The sequence below is a fragment of the Olea europaea genome, unplaced genomic scaffold (genome assembly GCF_002742605.1).
Source record: "Olea europaea var. sylvestris unplaced genomic scaffold, O_europaea_v1 scaffold2968, whole genome shotgun sequence".
Taxonomy (NCBI): Eukaryota; Viridiplantae; Streptophyta; class Magnoliopsida; order Lamiales; family Oleaceae; genus Olea; species Olea europaea.
In genome coordinates this window covers 33,151-53,068 of record NW_019248303.1, presented here as the reverse complement: position 1 = coordinate 53,068, position 19,918 = coordinate 33,151, and the positions used below count along the sequence as shown (strand labels likewise).

At 33.4% G+C, this 19,918-nt stretch overlaps 1 protein-coding gene and 1 pseudogene across 2 annotated transcripts in view; both read right to left on the bottom strand.

Annotated features, from left to right (window-relative positions):
• Positions 1-2,735, bottom strand: part of LOC111384663 (homeobox protein knotted-1-like 3) — a 20,877-nt gene extending 18,142 nt beyond the window's left edge. The window contains exons 1-2 of one of the 2 annotated variants that reach the window (XM_023008979.1): positions 2,496-2,735; positions 1,677-2,394 (exon numbers count right to left, since the gene is read on the bottom strand). In XM_023008979.1, coding sequence (XP_022864747.1) covers positions 1,677-2,394; positions 2,496-2,497 — 720 coding nt within the window. In that variant the 5' untranslated portion in view covers positions 2,498-2,735. The remainder of the gene's footprint in view (positions 1-1,676; positions 2,395-2,495) is intronic. The other variant, XM_023008980.1, reaches the window with a different exon arrangement.
• A 13,456-nt stretch (positions 2,736-16,191) lies between these two features.
• The window catches only part of LOC111384665, a 10,363-nt pseudogene continuing 6,636 nt past the window's right edge, over positions 16,192-19,918 (bottom strand).

The window sequence follows — 19,918 nt, the reverse complement described above, 5'->3', positions numbered from 1 at the left end:
GGTGTTGTGCACATCTAGACATGCATAAAAGTCTTTTCTTTGCACCTACAAAGTGTAAACAATAATAAACTCCACAGAAAATTGTGCATATTCCTTAGTTTACCCTGCCATAATATCACGTAGTTTATCAAGAAACAGTATTCTGCCAGATGAAAGTATAAAATTACAGAAAATTCAAACCCAGAGTCCACACAACTATAGCCAGAATTAGATGGCTTAGTATTGTCCCTTTCAAGTTCTACATAGTTCACTTCAGTTTATCAGGGCATCTGCTGCAATGGCAAAGCAGGCAAGTAAATCCAATTTTGATTGTAAATGATCTCTCGAGAGCCCAACTGCCTGGTTTCCCCGTGAATGGAGCAGTTTATGGAAACTAAAATCTTACCATCTCTAGATACAAACTCTCTACAAACGGAACCATTTAAGAAACACAGAAATTATAGTATATTGAGTAAACTAAAAACTGAATCATCAACTTCTATAGGAACAAAAGCAGAAACCTGAAGGACACAACAGAAACATCTTTACGAAGTCAACTTCCTAAGATAAAACATTTTTGCACCTTCACTTTTCTAGAAAAACTATGCATCTCAACATGTGCCTGGAGCAAAATTACCAAATTACACTATCAATTGAGATGACTGGTAACTGCGAAGATGTGACTATGTCTCATTAGCATAGCATGTTCGTGTCTGATACGTGTCGATGCCGACATCCTCGGAGACTCTACCATAAACATTTTCTACTATTTATCAAAAATATTATATATTTTTAACTCAAACTTATTACTAAATAACAAATAGGTACTCATATTTAAAATATTTTCACAAAAAAAAAAAAAGTGTAATACTAAATTTCTACTACATAAATGAAGATCTTTAAAGATTTGAATCAATGTGTTGGTGACGTGTCCGTACTTTTTTGAAAAATCATGTGTCGGCGTATTCGACACGTATCGTGTCGGACACGCGTGCATCATAGTCTGGAAGGATCAACCATGCATGAACTCCATTTTCTCTAGAAAATTCTTATGAGCAAGTTCAAAGTCCACTACAATGGTCTCTCTACCAGATTCTGTCTAAGTCACTCTTCACGTCGTGGGAGTTGGAAAATGTTTTCTTGTGGGAAACTACATAAGAACTTTCATTGATTCATTCAGTAGTTGCTGATCATTAGAATAATCCCCATTTAACTAGAAATTTGTTATCTTTTATGGAGAAGCACCCCACCTTTAACAATCACAATATAATAACAATGACAAGATTTGAGATGTTCATACTTATTTCTTATTCACATTGGAACACAATCGACTTCAGTTAACACCCCATATCGAGAATTATGCCCTTGTGAATAAGAAAATACGTTATTTCCTTATATATCTTTTACAAGGCCGAAGTTTAAGACAAAGAGTTTTTTATTTGAAATTATAGAATACGCTCAGAGGTCTGAGGTACAATAAATTCATGAACCAGATAAAAAAAAATTGAAGCAAGACAAAGAAACAAAACTCTGAACCATACCATCAAATCCTTCATAGTTTATCTCACAAAAGAATCGAAACCCACAAAATTCTCTCCCTTATTGGAGTCTTAATTCTCATGAATGAATTGAATAAATTTAAAAAGTTCAACTAGATATAATAAAAATAATTGTAAAAGAAGGGAAATAAAATTTACCATAAACTGATCAAGCTCTTTATCAACACCAAGATTTCCATGTCCAAGGGAGGAGTATTTAGCCACAATTTGCTGTGACTGTGCGAGCTGCGCATCAATCCTTGGTAGCTGATCCACCGGTGTGGCGATGCGCAAGCATGCCACATGTGCCGATAACAACTGCTCGTATAATGGGTGCGATAAGATTTCTGCTTTGTACCTCGCATTATGCCAATTCACCGCTCTGTCACCTGCGGCGCCACCTCCACTCTCCGTTAGGTCATTGTTATCATTCGCGCTATGGTTGTTGTTATTGTTTACATCGGCGGATTCATGAGAAATTGCGGCAGCGATCATCGAAGCATTGGACACCTGAATATCATCCCTCACATCACTGATATTCCGCTGCAAAATCGACCGCGAAAGCCACTGATTGTTTGGCACCTGCAACGCCACTGCAGCGGCCGACGGGGAGTCTGAGTTAGTTTGCAGGTTGAGAAAATTTCCTTCTCCAGAGGACGAGAACTGACCCTGCTGCCGGAGAATTGCCCTGTTTAGCCAAGTAGGCGGTGGGCGTGGGTGGTTGTGCTCCGGCGGCTTTTCTTCCGTCGGAGAATGATCTCCCAGCTGCTCGGGGAGTATATTCCTTAGCACCGATGAATTCTGCGTTATATGTTGGTCTGAATAATGCTGTAAAGCCATTTCTTGTGACAAATGATTTGGAAACGCCATTAATATCCTAGCCCACAAAAAATATATATCTGTATTATATGTAATTCAATATGACGACGCAGATTATTACATGACATATATCTCCAAATTATAATATAGAGAAGTTACATATATATAGATATGCGATTTTTGTGCGTGAAAAATGAACGTCAACGACAGGATGATGAGAGAGAAAATTGTGAAGTAGCCACCTGCTCTCTCACTCTGGTGCGAGTGGGAGGTGCTTATATACAAAGGAAACAAGAGAGAGAAACTTGAGCGTATTACTATATCTCTACTCTACACGTATGCGTATGTATATATTGCGCGTGGGGTGTTAGAAGGGGTGAAAGAGGAAGGTGAAAACGGGGAATAGGAAGAGTGGTTTCCCGTTTACTTGCTTGGAGGAAAACAGCTTTTTCAATTGTGTGTGTGTGTGTGTGTGTTTTTTTTTTTTATTTAAATAGAAGTAAAAGATTGGTGAAATTTTACGTGGGCACACTCAAACTAACTATGTACACTCTACGACACATTTCTGTTGTCTAACAAGTGGTTTTTTATATAGCTCATTTGGCTTGCAATTTTGTTTCCTTCTCTTTTGCGGTTGTTTTTCTGTCCAGAATTGATTTGGTATTTACATTATCATGATCTAGAATTGTTTATTTCCTTCTTCCGATCAACCTATGATCAAATTATATTTGGTTAAATCGTACAACTATAGGTGTTGACTTTATCGTTCCCTTTCTAAATATCATTAGCTTGTAATCAAGTAATGTTTATCTCTATAAATATCGCTTTCTTTGTAGTGACAAGTGGTTCGCTAGCAATACAGTTAATTTTCAATCTTATCACATCCTTTTACGAATCTAATCGCTTTTCGTCCAAAATATCATTAGCATGTTTGAAAAATGCGAGTTAATTATTTAATCGCATTTGTGCATTATTATTATTCTTTTTTTTTTTGGTTATTTAAAAATATAATGAGTAATTGAGTCTTTTTGCTTTATTTTAAAGCAAATTTTGAAGAGAAATCATAATCAGAAATAGTTTATGTTACTTTAAAAGTAAGAATACATTAAAAAAAGTTTAAAACATAAGTGTGATAATGTGTGTAAATTATTAACATTTTATTGAATTAAAATGTAGTCTAATTATATAAAGAATATGGTGTAAATATATATAATGATTTCGAAATTCAACTTATTACACGCTCGAGTCAGTTTAGCTGGGTTTCTACAATTATTTATTTATAATTCCCAACTTGTTGATTCGGAAGGGAGGGGTGGAATCATATCATAAGCTAGAAAGGCACTTTTAGCTTTGGGCGTGGACTAATTTTGGTTGGCTATATGCGTGCGTGTCACGTGAGAGACCAACTCCCAACTGCCATACGTCAATTTTTTTTATTACAACGTTTCTACTACTAATTAATTAAATTATTACTGACTTTTTCAATAAAACCTTAAGTTCTAAAATTTCAATCGAATTTTCAAAACATAATATGTGATTTAAATGCATAATTCTCTCTAATTAATTTTGTGTTGACTAGGTCATCTAATCGGAACAAGGAATTTAGCCCCTGTTTGAGCCCTTTCTTTGAAAAAAATATATTTTTAAGCAGTATTTTGACATCATTTCAATCACACATTTTCAATAGAAACAATATTACACATAAATTCAAATTTTTTTCTTATTCTTTAACCACACATTTTTCATCAATACAATATTCAAAAAATCATTCTTATGAAAAGAATGGGGCTCAAACGGTGGCTTAATTATCAAGATGAACTTATATTACTATTTGCCTCTATTAAATTACATTTTATATTTCTATCTCCTATTTTCAATCACACAATCTTTCATAAATTAATATTACATGTAAATTGAAAAATTTTCTTTCTTTTTTAACCGTTTTTTTTTAAAATACTATATTCCACCCATTTTTATTTAAAAGAATACATTTTGGAATAGTGTTGTGATAAAGAATGTATGGTTAAAAAATAAAGAAAAATTTTAAATTTGTGTGTAATATTAATTTATTGAAAAATATGTGATTGAAGTAACATTTTGAAGAAAAAATGGGACTGAAGCAAGGCCTAAGTTATTCAATTGTTTGATTTGACAATTTGATAAGACAATGATTGATTGAAAAAAAATGCCAGCAAGTAACTGCCGTGTTAAAATAAATTTTTTTGACTTCTATAGCAAAAGACAAATAGTATCAGTTTTTTCCACCCATCAATCAAAAGAAATAAAATTACATGAGCAGTGCTACACGTAAAGAGAAATTTCACCAAATTTTGATAGAAACATTTGATAATTTTCATTTGTTTTGGATTCAAACGTGACAGAAAATGCATACAGGCAGCACTTGTATGGATTTTGTGCATTATTTCCTGTATGATGCAAATTACATTCCCATTTTTCTGTCAAAAATATATTTTGATGGAGAATACGTGATTAAAAATAAAGAAAAGATTTAAATTTACGTGTAATATTATCTTATTAAAAAATGTGTTATTGAAAATAAAAAAAGAAAAATACATTTTGAAAATATTTTATGACAACTGTAAGTCAAATAAATACTAAATAACAGTGTTCCAAAAAACGTAAAGTATAGCGAATCATGGAGGTCCAGCTTCCACTTATGTAAAGAAGTATTTTTTTAATTTTAATATTATTTTAAAGTTTTAGTCAATCTAAAAATTATTTAATAATTAAAAAGAAAAAGCATAGAGAACTTGACGGCATCAAATTTGTTCAAAGTCTTTATGCCTTTCAAATAATGATTGTGGGCTTAAAAAAGCTGTCGAGAGAAAAAAACAAAAATCATAAATTGTGTCAACCCGCACACTCCGCCACTCAAGGAGGAAAGGAACACGTGGCAACTCGGCAAAAGAGGGGACCAAGCAATTACGCGAGAGGAATCCACCAATAGGCGTTCATGACGTGTATCAATTAGAGCTATGTGGGGACATCAAGTGGTCCGTCCGGACGGGCTCAATAAAAGGCGTGTGGTCCCACTTATCTTGGTAATTTGGGTCCATATTTTTCTTTCTACAAAGGGTAACTGAGGTGCACCTTACTACAGGGTAAAATGTGGTCCTCCACCTAATAATGTTTGCGTGCAAAAATTCGTTGCGCTATACTAACGCCTCGTTTGGTATTCATTTTTTTCAAAATTTATTTTTTTTTCTTTTTTTCAACCACATGTTTTTTATTAAAATAATATTACAATTACGCGTAAATCAAAAAAATTTTCTTATTTTTCAACCATATATTTCCTATCAATTTACTATTCAAAAATACATTTTTACATAAAAAATATCTCACAAACACCCTCTATATTGGGTGTAGCAGTGCCGTGAGGCGGACGGCAGTGCACCGTCACCCATTGCCACCAGAAGCTTTAATTTCCAACAATTAATCATCAGTCATGTTACATATTACATAATAATTTACATAACATGATGTGATGATTGAGTCCGAATTTCTTCAACCAAATTAAAAGTAAAAAAATAAAAAATTCTAAACATTTTTTGACACCTCGTGTACAGGTAAACTATTATATAATTCCATTATGTATAAGTAGTATTGTTCATTAATTTTTAGTAACTCACTCTGAAAGTTGATCCTAGAAAAATCATTAGATTACTCTGCGATTTTAAATATTATATCTCAAGGCATTTTTGACCATCGGAGCAACAAATTATAGTAAATAGTTTTTGCTTTTATTGGTTTGTCGTACCTTAGCAAAGATCAAAGTTCGCCCGTAAATTAACTTAAAATTGGAGAGTTTCACCTAAATAGACGATAGTGCAATCAATCAAATTCTAATAATAGTTTGCTAAGTAGGCAAACCGGCTGAGTAGATAATATAAGAATGCTAGTGCATATAACAGAAAATTGTTAAGAGAATATTCTTCTGTTAACGTTATAAGACATTAGTTACCTTTCCTCCATTTCATACATCTTATTCGTAATTTCCTCTTACATTTGCAGATCGAACGTTATCTCCTGACCTTACTCTGCACTCTTGATCTCCTTCATTTTTTTTCTTTTTGAGAGTCATTACAATGCTCGTCTTACCAACACAATTGCCTTACAGCGTTTTTAATGATGGTGTAAATTAATATCTTCAAAATCACTTTGACATCCTTATTTCCATCCCGATGAATTTAAATTCAAATTTTGCTTCAATGAAAAGATTTAAAAAGTTTTGATTTAGTTTTGTGTTTTCGTGACACTTGGTATATAATTTGTTTATGTATACGCATGGATTTGCATGGAAGATCATGTTGATTTGATCGCATTAGAATGCATACTTAAATTGGCGTCTACATGTCCGAAATCGAGGCAAGGCCTTAATTTTCAGTATTATTCTACTTGGCCAAGGCCAAGTGACAAGCCCTAACACCTTGACCATTGATCTGAATAGCAAAAAAATAATGAATTTCAGATCTCCCCTGTCACTGTAGCGGGGCCTTTATTTTCATTGTTTAGACGAGGCTTCCAATGAGTATTTTGTTGTTGAATGGTGCTGCAAGTGCCAACGCGTCTTGTGCTTTGGTTAGCCACGCTGGCATATGATTGGGGTCCTTTGAGGTTTGTCGAAGAGCTCACGTGGACAAAATTATTATTGCACGTATTATTAATTTTTCTTGTGGAACGAAAGAATTTGATGCTTTTGCTGTTGTTAGTACTGGAATTTTGGATTGCCATTTATATTACGCCTTGGCCTGTTCTGCATTATAATGTGCGTCAGGCAAAATAAATGCTTCAACTGATACTAAGAAATTTGTACCATAAAAAATAAAACCAGATAAATAGTATTCTAGCCTTATAAAATAAGCATTTTATATAGATTAAATTCATTAGAATTTTTTATTTTATTTTATAATGGTGACCCTTTTGAACAAATATTTTTTTTCAATCTCTGATATTTAGACAAGAAGTCTAATCCCGACTATTTTTTCTATCGGAGGCCATATAGCTTATTTTTAAGGGTTGTATTGTGTGTATACAATGGTGTACACACAGGCTTAGACCCCCTCCATATAAGGGGGGTGTAAGGCTATGTGTACACGATAAGTTGTACACACAGCATTGGATAAAGCTGTGTGTACACCTGATAGTGTATATACAATCTTACACCTGCTTACATGAAAGGAGTCCATAAATATTTAATTACATGTGGGTCCAACTCCATGTCAGGGGGGTGTAAGGTGCTCTGTATACCATTGTGTACATACAGCACAACCCTTATTTTATTTTTAAAGGGAAGCTCTTCAAATTTCAAAATAATCTTTTCCCCCGTTTAACACTTACTAAATTTAGAGTTTGTTTGGACTCGATTTTTTCATCCAAAAAATTGATTTTTTGACCGTTATTTCACTATTCCAGCCATTATATTTGACTTCTTCTCTCATAAGTGGACCCCACTTTTCTCTTAACGGTTAAAAAATCAATTCTCAAAATTACTTCCAAACTGGCTCTTAGTCTTTCTCTCCTATTTTTAACAACATAATTTTCAATAAAATAATATTACACGTAAATCGTAATTTTTTTTTTATTACTCATTTTTCAAAAAATTCAATTATTGTATCGGTACATTTAAATTACATTAAAGGCTTCTTCATGTGAATGGACTATTAAATTGCCCCCACCATGATTAATTGAACAAGACTCGTAAACAATGGTACATATGCAAGGACAGCTCCTGTCTGTGAATTTAAACTGAGCACGTATTGTTTGTCAAGTCATATGAAATGAAACTTGTCTTTGTGAAAATAAATAAATAATATATATATGTGTGTGAGTCTTCTATTCTAAAAGTCATGCCCTGTTGCCCTTTTTTGTCGCACTCACAAGTCACAAACCCTCTATTTTCTTCACGCGTGCTTCTTCTTCCTTTCCACATCACTCATTTTTGTGCTTTTCTTTTGTTTATTTCCTTTGCCCCTCCAATATCCAATATCATTTGGTATGAATTTTGTTAATTTATTTTTTGATCGTTAGAGATAAAATGGATCTTATTTGTAAAAGAAAGATTCAAAAATGACGGCTGAAATAGTAAAATAATGATCAAAACATTGATTTTAATTGAATTTTAAGTTGTTCCAAACATGCTCTATATTTTAACACTTCAAACTATGAATTCTATATTCACTTCTACATTGTTTCGTTTAAACTTGATTTAAAATCATCTACCTAATGAGATCGAACCCCTGCTTGGTAGTTGGCACTGATTAAAATTCAAATTTTAATCTTAATTAAAGTCAAAATTTATTTTAACCACATACTCATGAAGTTTATAACTTTTCAATTATATATTTTATCAATTTTTATTAAAATTTACTAAAAATCTAATTTTAATCCCCACAAAATAGGGTCCGACTTCTTTATGTACTTGAAAGATTAATAAAGATAACTTTCAAGTATATCTATAGCATTATTGATTAACATTTTGCATATTGCTTAAAGAAACAAGTTGGTGTCGACATCTTATACAGTTCTCTTCGATGACAAAAGTCCGTCCAAAATCTCTATTGAATTGTTATGTGGCTTTCACAGATCTAAAGTTAATCCTCGTCAGGATTCCATTAAAAATAAATTTTGGAGAAAAAGTGTTTTGAAATAGTTTTTTTTTTTCGTTTTAAGAATATGTGGTTAAAAAATAAAAATATTTTGGATTTACGTGAATATTATTTTATTGAAAAATGTGTGATTGAAATAAAAAAAGAGAAATATGCATTTTTTTTAAAAAAATTAGAGCCCAAAATTGTTAGAATTTGGGTGTAATTTGAATTCTTTGATGAAAATAATTGAAAGTTTTAATTAAAGTACAAAGTAAGAAAAATTATATTTGAAATGCTTTTGGAATTCTATTCGAAATCTAGACAAGAAAAATTTTGGACATTCTATTTCACGACTTTGTTTCTATGGCTTGGATTGCCACTATATATATTTGACTCTTCTTCAGATTTATATATTGTTAAAATTGTATTTTTCCCTCTATTGATTGTCAGTTAATAAAATTACTCGATTCCTCTATCAATCTCTCTCATTGCTTTAATCTTATTCTTATCTATGCGATCAATATTTTATATTTTGTCATACTTGTCTCTCCATTCCCAACACAAGCAAGGGCTTAATTTTATTTCTTAAATTGGACTGGTACCCAAAATATAACAAAAAGTTATGTATCAAATTGCTTCTTTGAAAGGATAATGATCAAACAATTATGTTACATGTACAATAATTTTTGTTAGAAAATTTAACGGATCATCAATTGATACAATTTCATTGGATGTTAGATAAAAATTAATTTCAAACCAATCAATTTAATACTACCACCTCATTAGTCATTATATGTACAAGGAGCTCAATTCATAATTAAATTATTTTTTTAACAATAACTTAAAAATCAACACGTCAAATAGTGAAAGATCAAAGACCAGTATTTTTCTTATATTTTGTAAAATATCCAAACAAATAAGTGATTATTTAAGTGACACGTGTCAACAAACACAAGAGTGACCCGTATAATAGGAGTTTGGGCAAGGCCTCGTCTGAGGTTTCGTGGAGCATTCGTTACCTTTGTTGTCAAACATGGGGTCAACGAGCACGTCACGATCAAACCAATTTCATTCAACACGTGTCAATCTTCCTTTAGACAATATGGCCCATACGTTCTCCACCAGCCTACAATAAAATACTTCAATTAATTTGGAATTTTGGACTGACTTAACAACATTATAATAAAGGGTTTAATTAAAGTGAAGTGATTAGTGCGTCTTTTATCTACACATTTAAAGAGGTTAGTCACTCTTCTTTATTCATTAACAATTATGTCATTACGCGAATTAATCAATGACATAACTACGTAGAGTGAACTCTATCCACTGTATACAGTGTCAAAGTATCGATGTTTTGAAAATTACTATATAAAGGTAAAGAGTTAGGAGTTTAACCAATATCATATTATAGTCGAACAGATGATAATTTTTTTTTAAAAAAAATAAAGAACTAAAAATATTTATTTAAATTAGTTGGTTCTTGACTTATTTTAAATAATCGATCGAATCGATTTTCAATTTTTCTAGTTGAATCAGTCGCGTCGATTCAATTTTCAAAACATTGTTAATTGTTATATTGTTTACCTAAGAAAAATAAAAAATGTTTTAAAAATCTTAAGAATTCCAATTACCCAATTAGTTTTTGAATATGATGGTTGATTTTGAGGCCGGTTTTTGAATGTCATGCTAAGTTCAACTTCAATATGATAATTTTGGTGAAAAAGGCTTACACAAGCGTTACGTAAGCAAAACGTCTTATCTTAGATTTGACATTGACTAATATGTTGTTTTAGGTTAAACCCCTTCGGTTTAGAATGTGAAAAGATTTGATAAAAATTAATTAGGCGAAATTTAGCCTTTGTTTTTCATTAGAAAGAAACTTTTTTTTAAATAGTATTTTTTTGGAAAATAGGTAATTAAAAAGTTGAAGAAAATTTTGAGTTTACGTGCAAATATTTTATTTGTGAGAATGTGTGATAGAGAATAAATTTGAAAAAAAAAAGTTCATTTAACGAGAGACAAAAAGTGCTTAGTCAAGAGTTAAAACTTCATATTATTTTGAAGTGAGTAAATCAATGTGTCATCGTGACTATAAATCACCAATTTTGGTCCCAATTTCTCCGGTTAAACCGGCTAGGTCGGTTTGATTTTTAAAACACTAGTTTGACATCATTAGTTGAAGGAATATATCAAAGTGTATTTCTTATTATTTTCTTCAACACATACTTGTAGCAATAATAGTATTGTTCCTTATGAGATAATCATCTATTTGTGGTGCTTCATAGATTGAACTCCCCTATTGAAAAAAGTAGACGCAATCATAGTTTTGTACAAGCTAAATTCAAAAGTTGGAGATAAGTGGACACCAATTGCTAACATCCGCAGTAGGATAAACCATCATATCCAGGCCCCCGATCGATTATACCATAATGGCCGAGTATAAATAATAATCCCTTCCCTAATGTAGCTTACAATTTCCATCGTATTATGCTCTAAAAATGCAAATCTTCTCAAACCCTCTCTCAAAAGGGGCTAAATTCGAATATCATTTTAATTAAAGATTCTTGTAGTTTAAGAGGTTCCAAATATAAAAGAACAAGGAATGAAGAATTTCATCCCTTTTCTTCTAACTCTCCGATCTTAAGTACACTGATTTTAAGGAATTCTTGGCTTAATTCTATTATGAAGTACTAAATGTAAAGCGTTATATTTTAGTCTAGTTAAGAAATCTCGTACGGAGAAGTTTTGTCGATGTGTTGTAGATAAGTTGAATTTGGCTCTTGAAGCATTGAGTTGATGGGCAATGGCATTGAGTCCATAGATGGACGAACTGTGGATACAAAAACTTTATATACTCGGAACTTTGTGCAATTCAATTAAATTGAAGATAATGCCTAATTCAATGGGTCCAAACAAGACCTGGCAATGCATGGCTTTTTCAATACCTTTACTAACAGTTTGGAGAAACAGACAAACAGTTTCAATCACAAACTTTTTTAATGTTCATTAACCTAACTTTAAATTATTGTTTGATGTTTCAATGTATCAATTCCCAATTGTCTAATTTCACGCGTGACTTTGTAATGTCCCACAAAGAACATTATCATCTTATCCACAACCACCATACTTTTTAACATTTTTTCTCTACCTTAGTACTTTAATTTGTACTTATTCGACATATACTTTTTGATATATATTCTTTTTCCAAGTCAAATAATTAATTGCATCTAGATTAGTCGATTTAACAAGACTTATATATGAACATATTTGAATTATTTAGAGCATCAAATAATCTATCAAATGTGATATATATTTGATTACAAGAATCATGCATCAAGTTCGAGTTCAAACTCTAATATTCGAACATCAACAAAAGAATTTACAAATGAGGAATTTTTGGGTAAAAAATAGCTGAAGTTTCATTTTAGTCACAAAACTTTTCTTTTTTCTAACTATGCATCACCAAGCCAACTTCTGCTAGCAAAAATAGATATTGTCCAACACGGTGGGGGAGAAATAGAATTCAACATGACAATATGCCAACAAATGACCACTATTAGTTTTAGAATAATACTCTCTATCGCCGGTAATATTGAACATCAATTTAAATTTCTACATTTTATGGGTCATATTAAATGGAACATAATTTATTGTATTTAATTGCACTTGTAATTAATGCCGTCATCTAAACTAGTGTTAAAAATTAGTGGTAATAAATAACATTACTCAAAAGTTTCCTCGTCAACTTTCAACCTGAGAATCATTGGCAATTGTATACGTGGAAATTTAGAAACCACGGAAAGGATAAGATGGTGTTGAAACTTGAATAGCATTCATAGCCATTCCTACCTAATAATATTATTCTTATGCTCTTCTTTAACCCCCACCCCCACTCCCACTCCCACTCCCACTCCCACTCCCACCCCCTTGTGAGAATTTAATTTGGGTTGTTGATGGACCACAATGGCACTGATAGAAGCCTTCTTTATTGGACCACAATAGCACTTATCTTTCTTTAAAGCAGAATAGAACCCTACACAACAAACTGGGAAAAATATCAATTAGGTCCCCTACACTTCACTATATCTTGGACAGGGACTTGTGGTGAATCTTACCAAAAAAGAACCAACTTTATTATGGTCAATCCCAGTAGAATCATAACCTCTCTCTCTATAGAGGCTATAGATTCACAAAGTTTTGGTTTGATAAGGTAGATTGTATTATATTATGAAAGAAAAAGACCCCAAGGGATTGCATAGATCAGTATCGTATGATCAGTTAACACGAAGAATGAGTTTTTCTGTCACTGGGGCCCGAAGATAACAGAAATTGAAAGTGCAGCACAGCCGCAGCAGGGTAAATTCCTATAACTAAACAAGTCTCGTGAATTTGAACATTTGTCTGCAGAGTTGTTACTTGAAAATAGAAAGGGACCAACGCTTTAAAGATTTGAAAACGGTGAGGATGTACTAGGAAAGTAGGGCAGGATATGTCCCATTGGACAGGCTGGTACAGAGAAGGGTAATATTCAAATGATTAATAACATGTTTCTTGTGTAATGTCATACCCATTTTCTTTCTAGAGGAAGCTAAGAATTAATGGAAACGAACAGAGCATATTTCCAGTTCAGTTGATTGCACAATGTACAATGTAGCAGAGAAATAGACAGGTAAAATGATGGGTTGGTGAAAGCTTAACATAACTCCGCACTGTTTTCAGAATTATTGGAAGTTTTAACATTTTTTTGGAAAATTTTCAGATTGAAAATTTATTCTCCGATAGGGATACAAGAACCTATTGAGGCAGCTACCAACAAACTTAGCAAACGTATTGAACAATATAATAGAGAAGTAAAGATTGTAAACTGGATTTCTGATATTTTTTCGAGTTATACTTATTTTTTATATTTCTGAATTGAAGCGTCGCCCATAAGAGGTAGCTGCTAGTCACATAATGTTACAATGTAGCAGAGAAATAGACAGGTAAAATGATGGGTTGGTGAAAGCTTAACATAACTCCGCACTGTTTTCAGAATTATTGGTAGTTTTAACATTTTTTTGGAAAATTTTCAGATTGAAAATTTATTCTCCAATAGGGATACAAGAACCTATTGAGGCAGCTACCAACAAACTTAGCAAACGTATTGAAAAATATAATAGAGAAGTAAAGATTGTAAACTGGATTTCTGATATTTTTTCGAGTTATACTTATTTTTTATATTTCTGAATTGAAGCGTCGCCCATAAGATGTAGCTGCTAGTCACATAATGCGTACGTGTTATACACGTTAACATGTGGAGACCATCCAAGTTTATTTTGTTTTAACATTAATTGATATGGGCAAGCACGAAAATAGAGCTGATGCTACTTGTTCTAAATTCAATAAAATACATGAATTCCTGTAGACTGGAAAAGAAAATTCAAGAACAGGTCAATGAAAGTAACATTAAAAACAAAATAAATGGCGTACTATATAGCAAATACCATGTGCTACTTTTAAACAGTTTTTTGGCTACTATATAAAAGAATCAAAATACTTCCAACTCGATTCATGATTACTACACGTTAACATGTGGAGACCATCCAAGTTTATTTTGTTTTAACATTAATTGATATGGGCAAGCACGAAAATAGAGCTGATGCTACTTGTTCTAAATTCAATAAAATACATGAATTCCTGTAGACTGGAAAAGAAAATTCAAGAACAGGATCAATGAAAGTAACATTAAAAACAAAATAAATGGCGTACTATATAGCAAATACCATGTGCTACTTTTAAACAGTTTTTTGGCTACTATATAAAAGAATCAAAATACTTCCAACTCGATTCATGATTAAGATCAATTAAAAAAATGATGATATTAACAATTATCACTTGGTTCGTTACCAACATTCTTTTATAGACAAAGAAACCATAGCATTCTTCTTGTAACATCATGTTTGGCTTGCCATGAATCGCGGGAATGGTGGCCCTCGAGAGAAGATTGGCTCGTCAGATGAGTTAGTTCTAGCCCGAGCTCTAAGAACTTCATTGGCATCATCAATTATGGCTAAATGGAATGGCGGCCCTCGAGGGAAGATTGGCTCATCAGATGAATTAGTTCTAGCCCGAACTCTAAGAACTTCATTGGCATCATCAATTATGGCAGCAGCCAACACTGTGTATTTCCCAGGTATCAGGAAGTATAGAGAGAATGAATGCTTAATTTCTTGAAGGGGAGGAACTTTAATGGTAATGCCGCTCAAAACGCCTAATAGATACCAGCAACATGCGTGGTAGTCATTAACCAAATATTAAGAATGTTATATACAAAAATCGAAGCAATTTCTGTATATAAAACTAATATATCCTTTATTCTATTTAATTTTTTATGGCAATAGCTGCATCTGGTGAATAATTAAACCTATTCCCAAAATATGACTTGAAAGAAAATGGATTGAATCGGTAAGCCACAAATTTACTTGTTGAAAAACAATAGACACAAATATATTTGTTTTCGCGCGGGTTAGTCGCTAACAATTAAAAAGGATCAGACGATTGTGTAAAGGACAAAACCTCTTGAGACAAAGTCCCAAAAAGGGGTGTTCTTTTATTGGCGATGAATTTACAATTGGGAATGAAAAACAACGTGCCTCCAAGGGGCGCAAGCATACGAGTTACTGAAAGAAAAGTGTTTAAGTCTAAAAACTAAGGAAATGAAAATTACATGTTCTCTGTTCGAGAGTTTTGGATTCGGTACTTTGCTCTATGTTTTCTTCTCCCTTTTATACTTCACAGACGATCTCTTTGTGATCAACCGTCCTAAAACCGCTTGATCGTCCTATAACTGCCCACTTTCCTCATAATGGCCAATTTGTCATAAAAATTGTCTTTTTTAACTGCTGTCATTACTCTTCATCGTTCAACCGCTTTCAATTGAAATCCTTGAATCGTGGAACGTGATAGGGCTGCTTTAATAACCGCTTTGATAACTGCACTTCTTGATAATCACGACGCTTTGTGTTTGTTAAGACTTTGGGCGACTTGAAGGTTTGGGCGAGAATAGAGTAACAGCTCTGGATGACTGTATAACAATCCATTCGCTCAGATTCTGGGCGACTTGCAAACTTGGGCGATGGCGTTTCCGCATTCTTGGGCCTCCTTATTTGGGCTTTCATCTTGATTTGTTCGATTGGGCTTCGTTCTTTGGGCTATCTGATTTGGGGATCCTCCAATTGGGCTTCACTCCTTGGGCTGTTCGATTTGGGTTGAATTTTTATGTGTCAACAATATTTATAGAAACAAGTGGTTATAGGAAATTGATGTCGAAGAATACCTTCCCATAAGACAGTAGCCTTTTCACCCTCAACGCACTTCTCACCAGCTACATCTCTGCAGGTGATACTAAGACTTATTCTTATCATTTCCTTGGTATTATTACGTACTAATACTTCCATAGGGATCATGTCATATGCATTGATGGAACCTCCGGATAAAGGATAATTGTCTTGCACATCAGAATAGTTGGGTATATCAAGTTTCTTGGTGTTGTCAACACAATTTTTAGCTAGCCTAAAGCCAAAGGTTAGCGGATCAGGCAGCAGCACATCCATCACAGAAATTTGAAGGGCAGCCTGTATCGCATCCTTGATATTTAATTCTCTTAAGCTGCTACGTCCGGATTGCCACCTGACCTTAATTCTGGAAATTAGATTCTTGATGGATGGATTGGGTTCAGCCATAGAATTCCTTTCTGAGAAGCTTGGACTTAGACCACTGGTAGTTCCATTCATTTGGGAACCATTGACAAGGAAAGAGCTATCAACGACAGGTAATTTAAAATGCTCCAATGGTATTAGAACTCGAGCAGTGTAATCTCTATTTATCCTTGTGTTAGGATAACTAAATTCCCCAAACTTAAAATCAGAAGGGCTTTTATTGCAATTGGAGTTCTCCAATTCCACAGAAACACTAGTCTCAAATACAATGTCACTCAGGGCTGGCCCTTGGGCCAAGCCACCTAGGCAACCGCCTAGGGCCTCCAATTTTTGGCTTGGGCCCAGGGCCTCAAAATCCACATTAATTCCAAAATGAAAAAAGGGTTTGGGACCTTTGGGCTGGAGTCTTGGACTAATGGGACCTAACGTCCTTTGGGCTTTGGAGTCTACATACACAACCAAACCGCCTCTCCTTAGCCTTTGTATCTTTTCAATTCAAGAATTATTCCTCTCAAATTCAGAAATTCTCAATCCTTTGCTTTCGGTTTGGTGCTTCCAATTCTAGAATCAAGAATAAATGTCTCTAGTTGTGGCTCATCAAGGGAAAGCTCTGCTAGTTCAATGGTTGTTTGTCCATCCAAAAGAGTGTTATCTCCACCTACAAAACGAGAAAAGCATAAACGGTTAATGCAAAACAATTAATCCAAAACATTTCTTTAAAGAAGAAATAAAAATGTTAAGCTTATAGGAAACATACATAGATCTTAATATTTTGTCGGTCCTTCTTTGTATGCCTCTTCATTTCGTGACATTAGACGAAGATTGCAATGGAAAAAGACAAGGTCTTCAGTCCTGCTTGTTGTCAATTTGTTTCTCTTGATACTTTGAATGAACGAATAGGTACTCCAATTTCTCTCACAACAAGATGAAGATGCCGGTTGTGAAAGCAATTTAAAGGCTAAAGATTGTAACAAAGGTGTAGAGGCACCATGATTAGCCCACCAAGAAATTGATTCTTCAAACATTCTTGCTTCAATTACATGTGGCTGATTGAAATAATTCGACCCACTAGAAAATGCTCCACATTCAATGTATATTTTCTTCAAGTCATTCGAATTTGGAAACAACCTCTTGAAGCATTTGCTTCTATTCATCGAAACTTCTTGATCCTCATATGGTGCAATTCTTGGCATTCCATTAGTTCCATCTTTCAACCAAGCTTCACAATAATATTTACTAACTAAAGAATGTGCCATACAATGTAAGGGAGTATTGCTCTTGTTCCATCTACTCTCCAAAATTTGGTGAATAGTATCAAAAAAGGTTGAATTACCACCAACCATATCTATCCCTTCATGCTAAAATATTATTTTTCTCACATTTTCAATCATCGTGTCCCACATATCATATATTGAATTCAAAACAGGAGAATCTGAATCAGCAACTGTAACATATTAATAATAGGCTCAGTAAAGGATAACAAATAATCCAAATCATCCCACCAAGAATCAGTCACAATGCATTTTTTCACTTCTTATGCTTTACTGTCAATGTTTGCATCCTTATAAACTTTCCAATCTGAATCCATCACCATTTTTTCTAATGCCGACCTAACTTCTCTCCTAACTTCTCTCAAGCGTTTAGTCATTACAATACTTGATGCAAATCTTGTGTCAGCCACTCAACAAACTCAACTTAGAGTATTTAGTGTATACTGCTAGTGCCATACCATGATTAACAATAAAATTCCGAATAGTTTGTACGTCACTCACTAAATCAGCAATCCATTTACAATTTGCATATTGAGGTGATTTTTTAGAAGGATCACAAATACTTTTTAAAGCCAAATTCAAACTATGTACCACACAAGGAGTCCAAAAGATATGAGGATACCTAGACTCAATGCTTAATCCAGCAACTTTGCAATTGCTTGCATTATCTGTGACGATTTGAACGACATTTTCTTCTCCAATTTCCTTGATTGCATTTATAAACAACGTTGCAACATAATCACAATCTTTTATATTTCCAGTAGCATCAACTGCTTGAATAAACATTGCTCCTCCAGCAGAAGCAGCCATAATATTTATAAGAGGTCTTTTTTGCTTATCTGACCATCCATCGGACACGATCGATGCTTCTTTTTTCCTCCAATAGTCTCTTATGGGTTGAAGTTTCCTGTTAATATGCTCCTTTTCTTGGGCAAGTAATGTAGTACGCAGCCTGTTATATGAAGGAGGAGTGTAACCTGCCAAATTGCTATCAGCCAAGGTTTGGGAATACTATCTAAAGTAGGGAGATTTTGCAAAATTAAATGGTAAAGCACTTGCATAAAACATATGGGCAGCCTCTTTATCAGCTACGTCCCTTTGTGCTATGTTGAATGACTTTTCCAAAGGTCCATATCCTTCATTTTTTCATTTTTCTATGATAAATCTGAACCATCAGGTAGAGAAATATTCTGCCTTTTTTCTTTCATTATACTCATGTTGTGATTTTTTCCATTCAGCTTGCTCGTGATCTCGCATAGTATGACATCAGTTACGACCTTAAAAGGTTGAACCCCATGATTGGAAAGTTTTAGCAAATGAGCCTTCACTTTAGAATATGATCCAGTCACTTTCTTGCTACAGTAGTTGCAACTCCAAGTGCGATTTCCTCCTCCACCTTCTGCTGTACCCAGAATTTTTACATGATTCCATAATGGCTTATCATCAAAATTTTGCCCACGAATAGATGGTCTTACAAGGGAGTTTTGTGTTTGCATATTTTCTTGTGAAGAGCTGGACGGGTTCATGGTTGATGGCTGTATTTAGTCTTGCATATTTTCTGGTGAAGAATTGCGGACAGCTGTTGTTTGCGTGAAGAAGGAAATGTAATTGGGATGTTTGTTGTTCCAATAAAATATGGTCCAATGAAAATGTTAATGTTTACTCTTCCAATAACATGAATTAAATTGGATACACGGTCCAATTGGATGATAGTTTTAAAACTTCATTTTAATAGATATTATATGATTTCCATTTTAATACATGTGATTTATAAATACAGTGGACTGAACCATTTTCTTTGATTGGGGGAGATGAAGAAAATTATTTTTATTTTGCAAAGAGAATGGTAGAATTAGGAATTTTAATTTCTATTTGTAGAGCATATGTATGGGTATAATTTATGTTAATTAAGGAACAAGAACCTCTTTCTATGTGGGTCTCTATATAGTTAGAGAAAACGAGTGATATTTATAGGAGAGTATATTTCAATGCTAAGGAACTAAAAT